The 20406-nt window shown below is 59.8% G+C and overlaps 2 protein-coding genes and 1 long non-coding RNA gene across 5 annotated transcripts; 1 reads left to right on the forward strand and 2 right to left on the reverse strand.

Annotated features, from left to right (window-relative positions):
• Positions 1-158: 158 nt before the first annotated feature.
• LOC146437539 (phosphatidylinositol 3,4,5-trisphosphate 5-phosphatase 2-like) lies at positions 159-9185 on the reverse strand. Its single transcript, XM_085060635.1, has 26 exons — positions 8838-9185; positions 8263-8683; positions 7224-7287; positions 6511-6643; positions 6315-6432; positions 6098-6238; positions 5861-5948; positions 5653-5739; positions 5398-5505; positions 5195-5309; positions 4905-5011; positions 4608-4710; positions 4021-4217; positions 3640-3757; positions 3435-3531; positions 3140-3278; positions 2961-3060; positions 2626-2714; positions 2315-2396; positions 2126-2215; positions 1927-2043; positions 1756-1844; positions 1502-1589; positions 1154-1309; positions 960-1044; positions 159-882 (listed from the first exon to the last, which is right to left on the reverse strand). The coding sequence occupies exons 2-26, from the start codon at positions 8397-8399 to the stop codon at positions 330-332; spliced, it is 3201 nt and encodes a 1066-aa protein (XP_084916761.1). The 5' UTR covers positions 8400-8683; positions 8838-9185; the 3' UTR covers positions 159-329.
• Positions 9186-10971: 1786 nt separating this feature from the next.
• ARR3 (arrestin 3) lies at positions 10972-20334 on the forward strand. 3 transcript variants are annotated; one of them, XM_085060639.1, is made up of 18 exons: positions 10972-12589; positions 13831-13880; positions 14313-14343; positions 14678-14738; positions 15095-15139; positions 15420-15619; positions 15719-15778; positions 16011-16078; positions 16357-16492; positions 16569-16653; positions 16764-16836; positions 17310-17447; positions 17890-17973; positions 18233-18256; positions 18334-18386; positions 18764-18773; positions 19583-19585; positions 19874-20334. In XM_085060639.1, exons 2-18 carry the CDS (start codon positions 13864-13866, stop codon positions 19965-19967), a joined length of 1182 nt encoding a protein of 393 aa, XP_084916765.1. In that variant the 5' UTR covers positions 10972-12589; positions 13831-13863; the 3' UTR covers positions 19968-20334. The 3 variants fall into 3 exon arrangements, with proteins under 3 accessions (XP_084916765.1, XP_084916764.1, XP_084916763.1); XM_085060638.1 differs by lacking the exons at positions 18764-18773; positions 19583-19585 and having other exon boundaries at positions 10977-11562; positions 12367-12589; XM_085060637.1 differs by lacking the exons at positions 18764-18773; positions 19583-19585 and having other exon boundaries at positions 10977-12589.
• LOC146437541 (uncharacterized) lies at positions 14650-19878 on the reverse strand. Its single transcript, XR_014852273.1, has 3 exons — positions 19440-19878; positions 15068-15123; positions 14650-14689 (listed from the first exon to the last, which is right to left on the reverse strand). It is a non-coding gene; the product is annotated as an uncharacterized LOC146437541 (long non-coding RNA).
• Positions 20335-20406: the final 72 nt, after the last annotated feature.

Genomic DNA, 20406 nt, shown 5'->3' on the forward strand with positions numbered 1-20406 from the left:
CAGCCTCGAGGCTTGGGGCGCGCAGGGTTCCCATGGAACAGGGGGAGGTGGGGGGCAATGCCTTGGGCCATCCAGGACGCCGGGAGCCGGTGTTTTTCCCACCTGACTCGGTTCTTTTCCTCATCGCCCTTGCGCAGAGCCAGGCGTGCAAACACACACCCAATCCCTGACACTTTATTCTGGATAGTGCTAGCAAAGGGAATCCTGTAGGGAACCAGCGCAGCAGCCTCGGGAGCTGTGCTGAAGGGAAAGTCCTCTGGGAACACCGTCTGAACAGGAGGGAGCAGCTGCCAGGGCATGAGGGTGCACAGCGCTGGCCAAAGCTGCCGCTACATCCTGGCAGGCTGCGGGTCGGCTGGCGGAGGAGGCTGAGCCTCCAGCTCCAAAGCGCCCAGCGCTCCCCGCTTCCCAAGCGGCCTCGGCTTTTCCCGGCAGGGCCTCGGCGGCGGCTGCAGGACGTGGTGGCTGTGGCGCAGTGGCACCTCCTGTCTGTCCCCCCTGCACTGCGGTGACACCTGCTCCAGCTGGCTCAGAGGAGTGGCCACACACAGCGAGCCGTCACCCAGCGGCGCCGTGTCCCTCGTCAGGATGGCCGACTTGGGTCTCTTGTGATGGCCCGCTTTGGGGGGCCTGAGTGGTTGCCCACGGGCTGGACTCGGTGGCCCACAGCAGGGCCGGCCAGCCCGCGGCTCCTCCTCTGGTGACAACGGCACTCGTGGCCCAGGGGGGCTCCAGTGCAGCTGGCCCCGGGCCGGACCCTCTGCCTGCTCGGTGGGGGCTTCTCCGGGGGCCGAGAGCCACGCGTTGGGGATCCCCTCGAAAATGAAGTAGGCGGCGTTGGAGTAGCCGCTGGCCGGCTCCGGGAGGCTGCGCGGGCGGCTCCTGCGAAGCACAGAGAGGAAAAGGCTCAGCATCCATTCACTCAGGGGCTCCGGCAGGGCTGAGCCCGCCTGGGGTACCTGAGGCGCTGCGGAGGTGGCTTGGGGCACATCGGGGCGTCTGCCTCCTGCTCAGCATCCTCCTCCTCCTCAAAGCTGATCCACTCTGCAACGGCACCGAGGTCTGGCCTCACCCCAGGGCCAGGAGGGCAACATGGCCCAAGGTGTCCCCATGCCCAGGGCACCGGGAGGGGGCTGCGTGAGGCCGCCGTTACCGTAGAGCCTCTCGCGGGTGCCGCGCCGGCCCCGGGGGACCCGGACCCTCATCCAGCCGCGCACGGAGCCCGTCTCCTCCCCACGGTGGAACAGGAAGGTCTCGAACTGCTGGGCCGTGCTGCCGATCGCTGACCTCAGGGCGAGGCAGCACTCACCTGCGGGCACAGCGTCAGTTCTGGGGCTCGGGGGGCACAGAAACCCCCGGTGTGGGGCAGCACCCGGAGCAGGGTGGATGTCACGGTCCCTCCTGCCCAGCTCCAGCTGCCAAACTTAAATCCAGCAAGCTGTTACCTGGGGGGCTGTGCTTGGCACCGCCACGCCTCCGCGGTGCCACCATCCCCACGTACCGTAGGACTCGCAGCTCTCCACGCCCTTGATGCTCAGGAGCAGGTGCTGGTCCCCCAGGTACTCCAGGTCGGGCAGGATGGGGTGCAGCTGTGCACAGAGAGAGGGTGCTCGGGGGGCTGCCACAGGGTAGGGGGCACAGTGTGGCTCTGCCCTGGGGGGTGGTGACAGTTCCAGCCCCACTTGGGGCTCAGGGTACAGAGCCAGCAAGAGGGACGGGGAAGAGGAGGGATGAGGATGCTCCAGGGCTGCGCACCACGGGCAGATGCTTGGAGGACCAGCCCAGCTTGAGGAATCCAGGGATGTCACAGTTCTGGAAGGTGTTCTCCCCGCTCCGCTGCACTTCTGTGGGGGACAGTAGGGGACACAGCTCCAGCCAGGCTGGCTCAGCCCCACAGCCACCCCCAGCACCTGGGCACCCCCTCACCCTCCAGGCAGTAGGAGTGGAACTCGATGTAGCACTTGCTGCGGGTCGTGGTTTTCAGGATCACCTCGATGCTCTCCCACTCAATGCAGGCCAGCACCTCGGGGCTGGAGCCAGGAGCTGCAGGCAGGTCTTGCCAGGTCAGAGTGTGCTGGGGCTCACCCCAAACCAAGCCCAGGGGGTGACAGACCCCAGACCTTACCCTCCTTGGGCACAAACTGCGACGTCACTCCCACCTCGAAGGTGGCAAAGACGGGCGAGTGGTCACTGGTCACGATGTCATCGGTGCAGCCTGGATGGTGGAAGGGGCAGCTAGGGGACAGTCCCAAAGCCCTGGTGTCCTGGGCACACTGAAAACCTCTGGCTGCTCTGTCCCCGTGGTGTCACTTACCATAGGAGTTACAGACCACATGGGTCTCCGGGTGTGACTTCCACAGGATGCGGTCACACCACGAGGGGACATTGATCCGCATCTAGAAATGGGGAAAGCAACTGGTTCTGTGGCCCCTCAGATCTGGCTCTCCCAGCCCTGAAGAGCATCCCAGCACCCCAAAAAGTGAGCTCCCTCCTGCCCAGACCCCATTTAGGCAGGGAACAGCCTGATGGAGCTGTGGGGACTGAGCATTACCACACAGCCCCTTCAGCACCATGCTGTCTCTTCCCCAGAGATGTCCTTTTTGGAGGGAGGCTCCTGGAACTCACCCCCGTGGGTTTGGACTTCTGCCACACGTAGGTGTCCCGGGTGCCCCGTTCGTACCGGTACGTGGGTGGGAAGGAGATGTCACCCTCACCTGGAATCAAGACACGCAGGTGGCATGGGGACCATGGCCCTTGCCTGTCCCCATGGGGTATCATGGTCCCCACAGGAAGCTCACACTGATGGCTAGCACCAAGGTCCCCCAGGCTCTGAGTATTTTGTGCAGGGCTGTGCCAGAACAGGGGACCCCTGAGAGCTGGAGGTGACACAGGGAAGGTCTGTGGGGACCCCAGTGCCACAGTTTCAGCAGGAGGAGCAGCGCCCTTGTCCCCACACTCACTGAACTGCAGGAACACCTTGTTCTTCTCCCGCTCCAGGGTGAGCTGGTCGACAGCGAGGAGGGCTTGAAACTCCTTCTTGACTACATGGGTGAGGATGTCCTGTGCCAGAGGAAGGGACAGTGACCCCCGGGGCTCCTGTCCCCTCACTGTCCCCAGCGTGGCACCTGCAGGGTCCCACCTCTACATCCATGTCCAGGCGGTAGTTGAGGTCCCCAAACCAGAAGAGGTGGGTGAAGCGCAGGGTGAGGTCGAAGCCCCCCAGGCGTTTGTCCCCCAGGGCCAGGGAGTGCAGAATGTCACTGTAGTTCTGGTTACGCCTGCAGGGCGAGGGAGCGGCAGCTCCGTGTGAGCCACTTTGGGGACACCTCACCCTGCTGGGGACAGAGGAAGCCCTACAACCCCTCAGGGCTCCTCCAGCCCCCTGAGACACCCACCTGGCCCCGGCAGCCCCATCCTCCCCATCCCTGCATCACCTGTGGGTCTTCTCGCTGCCAGAGGCCAGGTGACAGTTGATGAAGCCAAAGGAAGTCCCGTTGAAAAGGAAGGAGACACCCACAGCTCCCTTGTTTCCTGCAGGGATGTGCCACCACTGAGCTCTGGGGGAGCCCAGAGGTCCTGTCCTGGCCCTCAGGCTGTCCCCTCCGTCAGGGTCATCTCCCTGCCCCACGCCATCCCTACCCAGAGTGTTGGCAATCCCGGTTTTCACGCTGGAGGTGTGGATGTGGCTGATGCGCCGCTGGTGCTCTGGCTTCACCAGCACCACGATCTTGATGCTCCACAGGCACTGCAGAGCCACCTGAGGTGGGGCAGGGGGTGAGCCTGCCTGGCCCCCATCCTGCCCCACGGCCACAGGGGAAGGGGCTGGAGATGCAGGTAGGTCAGCACCCCATCCCTGACTCCTGGGGACAGCACTCACGGAGCCCCTGGGGCACAGGATGTTCCCTGGGCTGATTTGGGGTGGGGGAAGGACCTGGGGGTTGGGGTAGGAGCTGTGGGGTGATGGCTGCTGGTACCCCGCCCCCCGGGCCTGCCGGGGGTCCAGGCTGTGCCTGTCATTACCACTCGGTAGTCGATGGCCATGAGGGTCTTGAGGGAGGCGCAGAGGAACTCGACCCACTCGCGGTCGCCCAGCGAGTTCTCCTGGGTGCCGATGACGTACATGTCGTGGGGGATGCAGGCTGTGGTCTCATCCTGTGTGTGCCCCAAGCCCCTCGAGGTCAGCCAGGAGGCCAGAGAGCGGGGTGGGGGCGTGCTGCCTGTGGGCAGGGACATGGGTGACATGGAGGGGACATGCCATGCCCCCGAGCTCCTCTCCAGCACAGGCCCTGCCTCTCTGCAGGAGCTGCCAGGGGTGGGAAGAGTCTTGCCAGCCCCATGGATCAGCTGCCTGTATCCCAGACTGCTCCTGGCATTTCCAGCCCCAAACTCTCATGATATCCCAGCTCCTCTGTCTCCCCAACACCCTCCAAGTGAGTGGATCATGACAGGACAGACAAAGCCCAAAGCAGCCGGGTTGGTGTCTTCTCCAGCCTCCTCCTCCCACTGACAACCAGCTCAGAACTGAGGTTTCCTCCCAAAACCCACCCGGGCTTATGACAAGCCACAACAACCTCTCAGGACAATGCCACCTTCTCCTGGCCCCTTACCCATGTTCCATGTCCCGACATACACTGAGATGAGCTCAGGCTCATCCAGGTTGGAATGCTGGATCCTCATCAGCTGCAGCAGCTGGCAAAAGGCCTCTCGCTTCTGTGGGATGGTGAGGGTGTCTTAGGGGGACAGAAGGCACAGCACCCCAGGATCAGGTGGACATCACCCCCAGGTGTAGGAGCTGGCTTGCAGGGGTGGTCTCAGCCCCGAGACCATTAATTTGCTGCTTCCCATATTCCTAAGGGTCTCATATTCCCCCAGGACATGCTGTGAAGATGGCTGGTGCTGCTCACCCGCGCACTGGGGAAGATGAAGTCCCTGCTCAGGCTCTTCTGGTTCTCACGGGCACACACCAGCCTCACCTTGCTCTGCACACTCTGGTACTTGATCAGCTGCAGGACTGAATGATGGGGGTCAGGGGGGAGATATTGGCCCCCACCTCCCACCATGGAGCAGTGTGGGACAGGGGTTTGAGGTGTGACAGGGCGTGTGGCACATCCCTGGGGTATCAGGCCTGTGCAGGGAACCCCACAGCCCCAAATAATCCCACTGGCAGCTTGCAGAGGGGACTGCAGCCCCTTACTTTTATCCTGTGGGATCACCTCCTCCGAGGAGCCACTGCCCCTCTTGGTGACAGTCACTGTCCCCGACTCCACGTCCACCGTCAGGGCTGCACGTTGGGACTTCCCCACCTTCACCTGCACACAGGCATGTGACTCTGGGGTTGTCCCCACACCTGTCCTGCCCAGCAGTGACACTGGGGTCCTGCTGTGTCCCCACCCTCACCTCAAAGCTCTGCACGGCCAGGGGCCTGGCAGCTGGCTGTGGGGCTGCAGTCACGCTGGGCAGTGCCAAGTTGTGCCTTGTCACCATCTCCTGCAGCGACTTCAGCACCTGCCAGAGAGACAGGCACTGGACTGAGGGCACTGGGCCAACTGGGAGACCTGGACTGTGCTGCCACCAGAGGTTGGTTTGACAGAGGGGTTAATTTAGGGGAGGGGTAGCTGTGCCTCCCCTGGCACCATGACGAGGGTCAGGCACCTTCTTCTCCAGTGAAGAGAGGAGGTGGTTGACAGTGGAGATCTTGTTGAGGAGCAGCTCCAGGTCTGGATCGCTGTTCAGGAAACCCTGAGAGGGAGGATGGACATTTTTGGAGCACCACAGTGGCATTGGACCGCTGGATTCCTCGCTGTGGGTCTGGGCTGCACCACAAGATGTGGGGGTCCCCGGGGGCTGTGGGGGGACTCACCTGCTCCCTGGCCGGGCTGCGAGGGCTCACAGGGGGGTCGAACACCCTCGCCAGGGTCTCCAGACCCACCAGCGTGAGGTCGACCTCGCTGCAGGGGAGGAGAGGAGCGGGTGAAAGGCGGTGTGGGCGTTTCCAGTGCTTTGATGGCGACACTCAGACACCGAAAGGGGACGGGGACAAGGTGGGTGGCCCCGGGAGGTGGCCCCGCTGCAGCCCCGCCGTCCCCAGGCCACTGACCTGTGCAGCGCCCGGCAGGCAGTGGCCAGCGCGGTGCCGAGGTGCCGCAGCTGCGGGTGCCCGTGGCACAGAGCCTCCGGGTCCAGCTGCACCTGGTGGGTCAGGTACTCGGCCACGAAGCCCACGAAGTCACTGGCCGGGCTGCGAGAGGGGTGGACATCAAGATCGCCCCTGTGCATGCCCATCGCATCGCCCGGGGCGGGCGGCGCTGCGTTACCTGCTGTGGAGCTGCTCCTGCAGCCTCTGGTGCAGCTGCTGCGGGGTGTGGGAGCGGCTGGAGGTGGGAGCGCCGGGACACGGCGCCGCGTGTCCCCAGCCTCGGGCATCCTCCCCGTCTGCGGGCACAGTCACCGGCTCAGCCGGACCCTCCCCGCTGGCAGCCCGGCACAGCCCCCGGCCCCTCCCTGGCTCACCCGAGTCCTCGTCCGGCCCCGCCCGGTGCACGGGGTGCAGCAGGGCGGTCACTAGCCCGTTGTTGGGGTGCTGGTAGGCACCGATCAGATCGGCGAGGGTGCGGAAACACTTGGCTTGGATGCCCTGGATGGTCTGGAGAGGCAGAGCAGGGGAACAACCATCACATCCCCTCTTCTGCCAGGGCAGCCCCAGCCTGCTGTCCAGCGGGTCTGTCCCCCAAAATGTGCCCGTGGTGAGCTGGAAGTGCCAGCTGGACACCGAACCAATGGGGTGAGGGCTCATGAGGAGCACGGAGACATCAGCCTCCTTCAGCAGACAGGGATTCTCCCTGGGGACATCCAGGGTGCTCTTTTTAGGGGCAGAAGAGGAAGCTGCAGAGGGTTGGGTACCAGGAGAAACCCTGAGGGGATGTCGAAGAGGGGAAGCGAGGCCAGGACAGACCCCGTGGGGACAGACTGTGACAGGGTCAGTGCCAGGAAGGGACAGTGTCAGGAGATGCTGTGCTGTGGAGTGGCAGCCTCCGACAGCGCCGAGCTGAAGGAGTGGCTGCAAAGCGCCCGCATCCTGCGCGTCGCGCAGAAAACAAACCACAGGCTGATGCCACCCTGTCGGGGCCTGGGGACGAGCACCCGGGGCCCTCCACAGCTGCATCCTGCACACGCCCAGCTCCGCGGCACCGCCCAGGGCAGGGGAACACCCCCGCTGCACCCACCTGCACCGAGAGCAGCCCCTCGTCATCCGGGAGGATGCGGTAGGTGTAGACGTGCCTCTGGAACCTGGAGAGAGCAGGTCAGGACCCCCATCCCTCTGCCCACGGTGCTGTGGCAGAGCTGGGGGCCCAACCCTGAGGCAAACGCCCTGTCCTCTCTGCAGAGAGAGGAACTGAGCGAGCATTTCTAGAAATAAATCATCACCCTCAGCTCGGGGTCTGTGGGAGGATGTGCAGTGCTCATCTGCTTCCAAACAGCATGGGACAGCTATGACTCCACCAGCACTCACTGGGGTACCCACAGCCCTGCAGCTTTTGACCAGAGAGAGACCTTGCCATGCTGCCTGTGGGGCCACTGCACATCCCTGCCTGTGCCACCATCCTGTGCCATCCACCCAGACTCTGGCTTGTGCCCCACACTGCCCTGGTGACCCTTGGCACCAGATGTTTGCAAGTTGTCCCACACAGGCCAGTGGAGGGAAGGGGGGCATCCTGCCAAGCCCACCCACACAGATGTGACATGCAGGAAGGAAGGGTGCAAAGCAGGGTGTGTGAAAGACAGGAGGTGTGAAAGACAGGAGGTGTGCAGAGCAAAAGAGGTGGAGAGCAGGCGGGGTGCAGGCAGCAGTGCTCTCAGGGGCTGCACACATGGTTCCAGATGTGGGGATGGCAAGAGTCCCCATACTGGAGGTCACAGCCCCAAAGCCCCAGCATGGGAGATGCTCAGAGGCCAGCAGGCAGCCCCAAACAGCTCAGCGTGCCCTGGATTTGGGGTTATCCATTCAGCAGCCATGGTGCTGGGCAGGGATGCTGGCCCAACCTTCAGCCTGCTCCCATGGACACAGGGCTCTCCACTGGCCTGACCCAGGGATCACTCAAAAACCCCAGTGCCAGGGAGCAGCCACCCTGCTCACCCACCAGCATCCCTGCTCCAGATCCTTCCAGGGGATTTTGGCAGTGCCTGGAGCAGGGAGAGACACAGAGGGAGACAGGCGAAGGACGAGAGACAAAAGCCACACGCAGAGGAGGGGCAGGGACTCACAGCAGGCACAGGGCATATGCCCCCTTCACCGACTCGCTGTCCCGCACCAGGAAGGAGCCATCCCGGCCGGCCTTGGCCAGCAGCTCCTCGGCCACCACCTGGCTGATGTCCCGGTGGTACCACCCTGCTGCCACCATCCTGCTGCGCCGTGTCGCCGTCCCAGCCCCACATCCAGCTCAGCAGTGGCTGCTGGCCGTCACGGGGGCTGCTGGGGTGGGTGAAGGAGGGGGTGGAATGGGGACACTGTGCCCCCAGTACCCGAGCGTGGTGCTGGCTGCAGGTCCCGGCGGGTGACAGGGAGCCACCGAGGTGATGCTCATGGGGACAGGGTACCCTGCAGCCAGGCAGTACAGCAGGAGCACCAGTGGAGCAGCTGGAGGAGGCTGAGGGTCGGGATGATCCTCATCACAGAGGCTCCAGCCTGCAGGGAACACGGGGGCAGATCAGCGAGCGGATCTCTCCTTTCGGGGAGGTCACAGGAAAGGTGGCCCTGAGCCACCATCCTGCCGTGGTGCACAGCGAGGACAGGCCATGCTGGTGGCACCAAGGGGTCCCACCTCACCCCGCACACTCACCGTCCCTCACAGACGCTGTGCAGGGCTCCCGTGGCTCTCGTGGGGTGCTGTGAGCAGCGAGCTGAGCTTTTGGGGTGCAGCCGAGCAGAACCGGAGCTGTGATGCTGCTGGGATTCCCCCGGTGGGTCACACCGGCCCCCTGCCCGCCACGCTGCCCATCGGGGCTGCAGCTCGGGGTCACGCAGTGCCCACCGCCATGCCCTCGGTCCCCGTCCCACCGGCCGGGTCCCCTCGCTCGGTGCTGCTCGCTCGGCACCGCGGCGGCCGCGCTCTTCCTCCTTCTGTGCGCCCCGCTCTCCGCAGCCCCGGGGAGGCCTCCTCGCTCCTCCTCCAGCCCCGCTACCGGGGGAAGGCAGCGGCCACGGGGGTCCGGAACGGCGGGGACAGCGGGGACACTCCCGTGCCACCACCTTCTCCCCCTGCTCTTCTTCCTCGGAGATGAGGGATGGGCAGAACCCTGGGAGAAAGGAGTGCCAGTGGTGTGGGATGGCAGAAAGCTCCGGAAATGTTTGGGGCGGTGGGCAGGGGTTGAGCTGGCCGCTCCTGGGGACCTGCTGCCCGCGTTGGGGTCAGGCTGTGCCCTTGGCAGAGAGACACGGAGCTGCTGCGGGTACCTGGTACCCACAGTGGCACTCATGTCACTCCAATGTGTCTGCCCTGCCTGCAGGTGGGAGGGAATTGGGGTTCAGGGGCTCCCGGGAAGGGCTGGGGAAGGAGGGAGTGTTTTCCCAGCAGGACAGGGTTCAGACAGCACTGCAGCTCTTGGGTGCAGCCCCTGAGGTTTTTACCCCTCGTGGCATGGAGTGAGTGGGACCACACGCGTGTGGTGGCTCGAGCTGCCAGGTGATTAGCAGCAATTAATTACAGAAGAGCAGCAGCCACCGTCTGCTGTCCAAGTGCCTGGCAGCTCCAGGGCTGCTCAGGGGATGATGGAGAAGAAGATTCCTGCTGGAGGAGGATAAGGATGAGGATGAGGATGGAGCACTGTGCCAAGCCATGCTCCTGGCTGGCCTCCACCCTTGACATCACTGCACATCTCTGCAGCCCAGGGCCAATGCCAAGGGACTGTGCCCCCACTTCCTGCCCCAGCCCACCAGCCCAGACGTGCCAAAAGCCCCTGCCAGGCTTCCTCCTGGGTTCCCAGCCTCGAGAGGAACCTGTGGCTGGGCCAGTGAGAAGTTGATTTTGGGCTGGTGGTTCTGGTTACACAGAAACCCATGCAACACTGCCCAGCACCTGCCATGGGGACACACAGAGGTGGCAGGTTTGTGCAGGAGACCCCCATCCTGCTGGACCCCCAGTCCCGCCAGTGCTGCTCTCTCCCGTTACTTAACAGCATGGCAGTAATTCCCAGCTGGCGTGGAGGTGCCTGTCTCTCCATTAATGCCATCCACGCCACCTAATCCGGATCAGGAGAGGAAGCCCTGGAGCTCTGAGGGGCTTTGGGAAATCAGCAGTGCTTGCTGTGTGTGTTTATGTAAGGTGGCTGCAGTGTGCAGTGCCAGAGGCTGAGCTGGCACAGTGCCAGAGGCACCTGGAATTTCTGCCAGCACCTGGGCACAGGTGAGCTTGGGAAGGCAATGTGGGCTCACCAGGGCCAGGTTGCTGGGGGGCTCTGGCTGCACCAAGGTTCCCTTCAGACCCTGTGGATGCAGGAAGCTCCATGACCCTTCCCTGGCAAGGCAGGATGCTCCAGGGCACTGTCCATTGGGACAGAGGGATGAAGCCAGGCTCCCCCATGCTCCACCAGCCCCACATCTGCTGGTGTCCTGCCCCTCTGGAAGTGGCTGTTTGAGCAGTGCTTCACAGAGTGCATGGATGTGGAGGGATGGAGGGATGAGGAGATGAGAAGAACCTCTGGCCATTCATTACACAGGAAAAAGGAAGAAGACCTCTTTCATTTCCCTATTATTTTGAACCCTCCTTCCTTCGCTGGTGCTTGGTTTGGAGCATGGCATGAGTGTGGGAAGGGATGTGGGTGCTGTCCATCTCACCACTGTTTTGGGGAGGGGAATTATCTGCTCCCCGACTTGGGCAAGGCTGAGTCCACCCAGCTGGCATTAGGCTGAGCTGAAGGGACCCATGGTCAGCCCTGCTCTCCATCCTCACCACACTGTGCAGACACTGCAGAGCTGATGGGTGGCCCCGGTGACAGGGCCCTCATTAAGAGCATAACGAGGAGTCACAAACAAAGCTCAGGATTCCTTGCCCCAGGGCACAAAGCTCAGGATTCCGTGCCCCAGGGTCCTGGCCGGGCAGAGGGTGTCCAGGTGGGACTGGCTCTGCCTCCTCCTCCTCTTCCTCCTCCTCCTCTTTCACCTGACAGTGTGAAGGTCACAGTTCACGTGTCCCCCTGACTGTGGCAGAAATAGCACCCGTTAATCTGGAACCTAAGCAGCTCTCCTGTGTGCAATTAAAGAGATCACAAGTCCCAGCCCTAGGGAACGTGTGCTGGCAGCTAAAGCCCTGGCAGTGGGGCTGCTGGGGCTGGCATGCCCCGGTGGCTCCCAGTGGCCCAGGGGGAACAGGCGAGCTGTGTTTGGGAGGAGTTGGTACCCAGGTGGTAAAGGTTGTTGAGCTGATGCAGGGTCTCGGGAGGAGGTTGCTGGCAGCTCTTGGGTGGAGGCACAGCTCTCATCAGGAACATCCTGGCCTCAGTGCTCAGCTCTGGGACTGAGCCAGAGCCAAGTGCAGCCCCAGAGGAAGGGCTTGAGGGATGGTGGAGGTGAGGAGGGTGAGTGGGGCCTTGCTGGAGCAGTTTGCAGCCACCCTGGGCTGTCCCTGTGCCCCATCCCTAGTGCCAGTCCCACAACCCTTCCCACAGGAGAGGGATCCCACACACCATCTGTGGCTGAGGCAGGGTTGCAGTGGGAATTCTGCTCGCCTGGCAGCCATAAGGCAGAGCCACTCTGAGCTTTCCACGGTCTTCTCTTTGCAGCAGCAAACCTGGAGTTAATGATGCGTTAATCGGGTCAGGCGAGGCCAGCCTGGGAGTTATGAAATGATGCTGGGCTGAGCAGGCTGTGTTGGGGACAGTGGCTGGTCCTTCCCTCATGGTTCAGGGAGGGTGAATCCTGCCTTCACCCCATCACCTTGCACAGCAGTGTCCCCATGGGGAGGGTGTCCTGTGTGACCTGGGCCACGGCAAGTCACCCCTAGGTGACCAACCACATGGGCACGTTGGCCATGCAGGAAGCTGCTTGTGCCTCCATCCATCTGTTATCCAGCCAGGAAGGTGTGTGAGGGAGGAAGAACACCAGGCTGCTCCCTCCATCTCTTCCATCTCCATCCAACCCTATGCCAAGCCCATCTCCCCTTGCCATGGGAGCAGCTGCAGAGAGCCCCTGTGGGAATCCACACCCCTTCCCACCTTCCCACCAGGAGCAGAGCTTCCACCTCAATTACCATCACCTTGCTCCTAAGCCCTCTTTGCCAATCCCCCTAAGCTGCTTTCCCAAGGCTCCAGCAAGAGATCTATTTATAGGCCACTCTTACTCATGAAGCGTCTCCCCAATTAATCAACTAATAGGATTCTTCCCGCAAGTCCCTCTCCCACGGAGCACTCACACACAGACACACACCCCCTGCAGCCCTGGCCAAGGCTGAGTGGGTGAGATCAGATGCCAGGGGAGGGACAGCCCGAGGGGGATATAAGAAGCTGCAGGACTGGGAGCAGCCCGTAGTGACTGGGTGGCACTGGGACGTGCTGGGAGAGGAAGAGGAGAACATCTGTCTCTCCATCCAGCTGCCAGGTGAGTGCTGCCTGGGCCCTGCCAGTGCTTCGGGGTGCTGAGGGTTTGGAAAACACTGGTGCTGAATTGGGGCTGGAAGGAGAGTGGTTTGGAGCTGGAAAATGGGCAAAATGTGGACAAAAAGGATTCCATCATGGCCAAAGGATACGGCACAGGGGTTGCCTAGTGGCATGGGACAGCTGAGCCAAGCCAAGAAGGGTCTGAGTTCCCTTTTTGTGGCTTGGGAGATGCAGAGGAGAAGTTCAACTCTTCTCCCCTCCACCTTTCATTGCCTCATCCCCAGTTCCTGGGGTCTGGAGGGGGCCAAGCTCTGCTCCCACTGCCTTTGCACCTTCTCACCCTGCAGGTGAGGATTCCCAAACTTCACACCCCACAGCACCTGAGGGTGCCAAAGATCCTGAGCTTGGGACCACTCCCTTGTCTTCCCATGGGGAAGAGAATCATCTCCTCATCCCCATGGCAATTCCTTCTCTCTCACCAGCTTCCCTGTGGTTGTGTTCAGAGGCAGCTCTGTCCACGTGCCCCTGGGGCTTAAAATCCTGCCTGGGCTTAAGCTGTGCTTGTGTCAGAGCTGTCTATCCTTAAGAGGCTGAGCTCATCCCATCTAATATCCCACAGAATCAGCTGCTGATCATGAGATCTTTACAGGTTCCTTCTGGACACAGGCTTGAGCCAGTAGAACTTGGGCAGGGCTGGGCAGCCCCAGCCTCATTCCCAGCATAAAGGCATGGGCATGGAGGGACTCTTTGCCCCCAGACCCATCTTTCCATGGAGCAGTTCATCTTCCTTTCACCTTTTTTTCTGTATTTTCCTCACTTTCCTGTGAGTGACAGGACAAAATCAGCCCATTCCTACCACTGAGCCATGACAGCCAATTTCCAGCAGGCAGGAAAAATCATTAAAATTGAGATTCTGTAAGGCCTTTTGTTTATTTTCTTGCCTTTCCCAGTCTCAGACTTACTCCATTGGGAATCACCCCTGTTCTTCCTATTTTCTGGGGCAACACTTTCCCATTTTCTCTCCCACTTCATCACCTTTTTGGCCGGGAACAAGGAGCTGGCTCAGCTCCCATGTGCCACCCCAAAGCCAAACCAGGAGCTCCCAAGCTCTGAAAAGGTGACAGCCCTGTATCCCAAAGGCTCTGAAGTTTTTTGGGATGTGCAGAATGTTGGATGATGGCCCTGGCTGGGGCTACCTCTTTCCCACCATTTCACCCAGCACTTCCCCTGTCTCTCCCACAGATTCCCACCTGGAGATTACTGTGCTGACTTGAAATGGCAGACGGATCAAAGTAAGTATATTTATTGATTTATTTCTCTGGAATTGGGCTGGAGCAGGGCACTGCAGAGTGGGAGCAGTGGGTGAAAACAAGATCCCAGCTCCCCCCAGCTGCTGCTCCAAGGACCTGGAATGTGAACTTACATGGAGCTCTGATGGAGCCAACAAAGCCCCATCTCCTCTGCGTTGGTCTTTCTCACCTGCCCGTAAAACACAAAATCCACCCACTCCTCCATGGTCACCCTGAGCTTGGGAGAACATCCTGGGGTAGCCAGACAGGGTGTGTTGGGCTCTGAATTTGCAGGACATGTAATTCCCAGGGACAGGACACCCTGGTGTAGCTCTTGGTGATGCACCACATTTGTAGGGCAGCCCATCATCTCCCTGTGCCCCATCCAGCCTTCTCCAAGGCATTCCCAAATATTTGTCTCTGTTTTCTCCACAGGGTTTTCAAGAAGACCAGCCCCAACAGCAAGGTGAGTCTGTGTGCCCTGTCCCCTCGTGTGGCCAGCCCAAGGTTTGGGCTCTGCTGGGATCCCTCTGGGCTGGATCTGCCCACAGGATCCAGGCTGGATCTGCCTTCCCTTTGAAATCTGGTTGATTCCTAGACGTGCCACGATGCCACTGCAGGACTGGCTTTTCAAAACAGAAATTAAAAAATACCCTGATATGTCCCCTTAAAGGTGATCCTGGTCCAACCTGGTGACAAACCCCATGGCACAACTCAGGGATTCAAAGTTTGGGCCAATTCGATGACAAACATTAACTTGTTTTGTTTCCTTCCTCCCTTTCCCCATGTGCTGTCACCAGCTTTCCATCTACCTGGGGAAGAGAGACTTTGTGGATCATGTGGATTCAGTGGAATCTGTAGGTGAGTGGGGCTGTGCCCAGCACTGAGGGGGAAGTACAGCCAGGAGAGGTTGGGGAGACTGGTCCCAGTGTTGGGGCTGCTGATAGAGCAGGAGGAGCAGCTCTGGAGGAGCTAACACCATGTTTTCTTGCAAATATCCTTAGGAAAAATAGTGGGGAAAGGGACAAAGTCCCTTTGCAAAACAGCCCAGCCACGCTGCTGATGGAGATGTTGGAGGAGGCATCACCATCCCCCTGACCAGCTCCTCTCAGTCACCCTCCAGCTGCAAAGTGGATTATTTGGGTTTAAAAAGCTGTGTTTTAAAGCTCTTCCCAGGCAGCTGAGCTCACCAGTCCTTCTCCTTTGCTTGTTTGCAGATGGTGTCTGCTTGATCGACCCGGAGTACCTAAAGGACAGAAAAGGTATTGATACAGAAATGCAGCATGAGGGGAGGGGATGAAACCAGTTGAAAGCTCAGGAGCAGCCTGGGGCTGTGCTCAGGTTAAAGCTGTTCCATGTCATCTACAGCTCATTGTCTGTGGGGGCCACAGCAGCAAAGGACTCGAGGGATCCTGTTCATATTTAGTGTCTGAGGTCTTGAGAAGTCTCATTTCTGCTGAACAGTTTTTGAAATTCTTCCCTCTTTTTTCACCCCCTGTGCCCTCCCTCCATCCCACCCTTCCCCTGCTCTCCCTGGCTCAGTGTACGTGACGCTGACCTGCGCCTTCCGCTACGGCCGCGATGACCTCGACGTGATCGGCCTGACCTTCAGGAAGGACATCTACGTGCTGACCACCCAGCTGTACCCACCTGTGCCCGACCAGGCCCCCAAAACCCTCACTCCTCTGCAGGAGAAGTTGATGAAGAAGCTTGGGGAGAATGCCTACCCCTTCACCTTTGAGGTAGAGGGTGCTCAGCCCCTCCTGGTCATGCAGCTCCGTGATGTCAGCTCTGGGCACACCATTTATTCCCTTTTTTCTCTGTTTCCCTGCTCTGCCCAGATTGCCACCAACCTGCCCTGCTCCATCACCCTCCAGCCCGGGCCAGATGATGTGGGAAAGGTGAGCTGCTGTCCCCAACCTGCATGCCCTGGACTGTCCTCCCTGGCAGGGGGTTGAGTTGTGGGGTGCTTAAAAAGAGAATTTATGCTTATGGCCCACGGGGTGAGAGAGGAAGGATGGCTGGAGTCAGTGCCAGGGTCTCTGGGAATGCAGTGGAGGAAGGAAGAAAAGGAACCTAAAACTCAAGCAGCTCTGAGCCCCTCCTGCTCACTGACCATGTGTCTTCCCCCAGGCCTGTGGTGTGGACTTCGAGGTCAAAGGATTTTGTGCTGAAAATCTGGAGGAGAAAATTCACAAGAGGTATTTTCAGGAGACCCCTTTCCCTGCTTTTGGCCCTAACACCAAACCACAGGACTTTTTTGGGGTGACCAGCTGAGGGGTCAGGCTGAGAACCTTCTGTCAGCCTGTGCCATGCTTGTATGGGGAACTCTGCCCAAAATTTGGGTTGTGGTCCCTATGTCCTCTCCTAAGAGCCAGCTGCAACCCTTTATCTGGAGACACTGGGATGTCCCCAAAGAGTGCCTGTGACCTTGTTGACGCTGTGGGTGACACTGGGGGTGCCACCTCTGTCCCCACAGGAACTCTGTGCGCCTCATCATCCGCAAGGTCCAGTTTGCCCCGCTGCAGACAGGGCCAGCCCCGAAAGCCGAGACCACCCGGCAGTTCATGATGTCAGACAAGCCTCTGCACCTCGAAGCTTCCCTGGATAGGGAGGTCAGTAGGGACATTGTCCCCCCAGGGATGGGGACCAGGATTTCTGGTCACATCACTGAGCCTCTTCCCGCTGCAGATCTACTACCACGGGGAACCCATCAATGTGACTGTCAACATCAACAACACCACCAACAAGGTTGTGAAAAAAATTAAGATCGCAGGTGAGAGGGGGCAGAAGGGACATGTCCCAGCACCCATCACATCCTGTCACAGATGGGGACCATGGGCCTCTGCTGTATCACCAACACTGCTCCCCCTTGTCTGTCCCCAGTGGATCAGATCACAGACGTGGTCCTGTACTCCCTGGATAAATACACGAAGACTGTGTGCATGGAGGAGATAAAGTAAGGGACAAGGGGCTGGAGGTGAAGTGGCGTCTCAGAGAGGGAGGGAGAGAAATGAGGAGGAGGAGGACAGGAGAGGGGATATGAGACAGTTTTACACCAAGTAGCAGAGATTGCTGGGTCAGAAGAGCAGGTGCAGAGGAAGAAGAAGAGACAGAAGGTCGTGGACAGCATCCCCCCAGCACAAGCTGGTGGTGGCTGGGAGGGTCCCTGGGGAAGGTGCACAGCTGCTCTTCTTCCTCTCCTCACTTTGCATTTTTGAGGCCAGAGACATCCTCTGCCCTGCTGAGCATGAGGAGGGAAGGAGCAAAGGTGGGGGGAAAAAAAGAAGTGGTTGTAGAGGGGAACAAAAGGAGGGAACGAAAGGAGGAAATGGCACAGGAGCTGCATGGGGAGGGCAGGGCTGGTCTGTGCTGTGGTGCTGTGGTTCTGAGCACCCCCAGGCTCTGAGCTCTCCTCTGCCACCCTTCCAGTGAGACTGTGGCTGCCAATTCCACCTTCTCCAAAACGTACTCGGTGACTCCCCTGCTCTCGTCCAACCGCCAGAAGCGAGGCCTGGCTCTCGATGGCAAACTCAAGCATGAGGACACCAACCTGGCCTCCACCACCATGTAAGAGCTGGGTGGGCTCCCTCTGCTCCCCACCATGCCTTCCCCCCTCTTCCCCCTGCTCAGGATGCTCTGGGCTCCCTCCAAGGGTCCCCATGCCCTCTGTGCCTGAGCCCACCCCATCCAGCTGGAAAACGTAGGGATTTTATGACACTGACACCTCTCCATCCTGTAGGAGAGATGGAGCTTCCCAGTTCCAGTGTTGCTCAAAGCTCCTGGATCCCTCTGCAGAACTGGGCCTTGCCTTGGAAAGGGCCTCCAGAAGCTGCTCTGCAGCTTCACCCAAATGCCCTCCCCTCTCTTCTCCAGTTTTCCTCTCCTGCTAAAGCCTAGTGCATCCCACGTGTGGCACAACACAGATAAACCCTGGGAGCTGCTGTGGGGGAGTGGATGGGGTCTGCAGGCAGCACTGCCCTCTCACTGCTCCTCTCTGCCTTTTTCCTAGCCTGAGACCCGGCATGGACAAGGAGGTGCTGGGCATCCTGGTGTCCTACAAAGTGAAGGTCAACCTGGTGGTGTCCCGAGGAGGGTGAGGTTCTGTGGGCATGGGAATCAGGGATCATCATCTTGGACTGTGCTGGGGGATTTTGTACCCCTGGGGAAAGGAGAGGAGACTCACACCATGGGCCCCCTCATCCCTGCCCTGCTCCCCTGGGGGCACTGGGCTGCTCTCTGTCCCCCACCCCACTGCACATATCAACTATCTTCCACTTCAGTATAAAGCACAGTCTAACAGCTTTCCTCCTCTGCCTTGGCTCATTTCTGTCCCTTCTCTCCTGCTGCCACAGCATCCTGGGGGATCTCACTGCCAGGTAAGTGGAGCTGCCTGTGGGCCTGGGCACAGTGCTGTGCTGGGCAGGATTAGTGACAGAGCTGCTTTTCCTTTCAGTGATGTTGGGGTGGAGATGCCCGTCATCCTCATGCACCCGAAGCCTGACGATTGTGAGTTGTGTGTGGGATGCTGCTGAAATTCAGTGGGGAAGAGGCACTTGTGGCTCGGGGGGAAACTGGTGAAAACAACTCTGGTGCAGCTGCCTCAGTGCCAAGGGCCCTGCTCTGCCCTCTGTGGGATGGGCACAGCTGCCCCACTGTCCTGGAGTGGGGTGGGAGCAGTTTTCCCAGAGGATGGGCACAGCTGTCCCACTGTCCTGGAGCAGGGTGGGAGATGTCCTCCCCACAGCACCCTTCCCAATGTCCCTCTTTCCAGGAAAACAGCTGAGCATTAAGGAGAGCTGTTAGTTGCAATGTCCTTTCTGTACTAACCTGCACATGTTTTCTCTCCCCATCCCTCTCTCCCCGTGCTTATCACTGGAATGCAGCTAAGCCAAGGTAAAGAGACATTCCCTCTAACACACAAACCACACAGATCCATCACAGCTGGATGTGACATTCCAGCTTGAGGTTACATCCTTGGGTTAAACCACCCAGGTCTCAAAGCCCTGAGCCTGTGTCACAGCAGCCGCTCCCAGAGGCAGCAGGAGGAATTAAATCCTGGGATTTGGATGTGTTCTACAAACTTCCAGGGCTTATTTGACAGCTCTCCTTGCTGCAGCAACAGCAGCTGCAAGCCCAGACCTCACCCTGTCCATCAGAACTGGCAGTGTCTTCCAGCCACAAGTGCCACCACTGAAAAAAATGTCCCTATGGTCTTGGTCCCCCTGCTGGAAGCACATCCCTGTGTCCCTACACATTCCCCAAAACCAGAGGCCTCTTCTTCTCCCGCATCAGCTTATTCCAGCTGAAGCCACAGTTGGGCCTGCTTCTCTCTGGGAAGCTGCAGTGCCAAACCCATTCCTGACAGCTATGGCCTTGGAAAACCTCAGAGGTTTTGTGGCTGGTTACACCCTGCAGCAGGACATGAGCACTGGGATTTGGGGTCTGGAAAACCAGGCTGCAACTCCAGGCTTTCACACCAATCCCTTTTACACAATCCCTTTCCCAGCTCAGCAAGAATATTTAAATTTCCAAAGAGGAAATCTCTTGGTCTGTATCCACCATGGCTCCATGTAGGTTTTGTGAAATCATTTCACATTCCCAAGCTTTTGTAATCTCTTTTGCTGACTCTTTTTTTCCATTTTCTTCCCTACTTTTCACTTTGTGCTCTCCCTTGGTGTTACTTGCTGCTCATCTTTCTCAAGGAGGTAACTCAGCTCTTTGCTTTCCTTCCCTTTTTTGTCCCTTGGAAATCCAAAATGTGTTAAAACCAACCAGAAGCTGTAGGACCTACTCCTCAGGTCACACAGGCTTGCAGTGATGGGGTCTGGGTTGGTGTGCTGGGGTCAGGCTCTGCCTCACAATGACCTGAGTGTTCACTGTCGAGCGACAGAGCCAGGGTGGCCACTGCATTGTCCCCATGAGGGGTAGGGCTTGGGCTCAGCAGGGATTTTCCCTCCTACTGTGTGCTCACCGTGCTCTGCTCTCCCTTCCAGCGAGGAGGACATTGTCATCGAGGAATTTGCTCGCCAGAAGCTCAAGGGAGAGAAGGATGATGAAGATGAGAAGGAGGAAGCTGAGAAAGAGTAGAGCTAAGCCCCCGGCCCCCCACCCCCCAATCTGGGGCTGCCGCCCGTAGTGTCCCTTCTGTGCCACACCTGGCCAGGACCCCTCAGCACCCCTCACGGTCCCTATAGGTTCCCCCTCCTCCCCAGGCCCCCAGCACCCACTCCAAGCCCTGGTAGTGTGGTGCGAGCTGCTGCAGCTCATCCCGGAACCGCCACGCTGGAAAACCCCACGGTGCTCCCTGTTCCCATGGGTGCCAGCGCAGGGACAGGGACAGGGCGGGTGCGATGGCCCCGGCCGAGCGCGTCACCAGCGTGGCTGTCACCTGCCCGTGCTGTGCACAGCTCTGTGACTGTGACTGATACCAATAAACCCACCCGGTGGCCCGGTGCAGGCTCTGTGTTGTGCTGGGGGGGAGCAGACGGTGCTTTTGTGCAGGGGGGGCTGAGGCTGAGGCAGGACC

The sequence above is a fragment of the Lichenostomus cassidix genome, chromosome 4A, assembly GCF_008360975.1.
Source record: "Lichenostomus cassidix isolate B80296 chromosome 4A, HeHo_3.0, whole genome shotgun sequence".
Classification (NCBI taxonomy): Eukaryota; Metazoa; Chordata; class Aves; order Passeriformes; family Meliphagidae; genus Lichenostomus; species Lichenostomus cassidix.

Coding starts and splice junctions, on each gene's coding strand:
- LOC146437539 (XM_085060635.1), bottom strand. CDS start 8,399: ATGGTGGCAGCAGGGTGGTACCACCGGGACATCAGCCAGGTGGTGGCC. Junction 6,239..6,314: donor CAGGAGCAGCTCCACAGCAG/GTAACGCAGCGC, acceptor CCCCTCTCGCAG/CCCGGCCAGTGACTTCGTGG. Junction 5,949..6,097: donor GCCTGCCGGGCGCTGCACAG/GTCAGTGGCCTG, acceptor CCTCCCCTGCAG/CGAGGTCGACCTCACGCTGG.
- ARR3 (XM_085060637.1), top strand. Junction 16,654..16,763: donor GAAAAAAATTAAGATCGCAG/GTGAGAGGGGGC, acceptor GTCTGTCCCCAG/TGGATCAGATCACAGACGTG. Junction 16,837..17,309: donor GTGTGCATGGAGGAGATAAA/GTAAGGGACAAG, acceptor CCACCCTTCCAG/TGAGACTGTGGCTGCCAATT.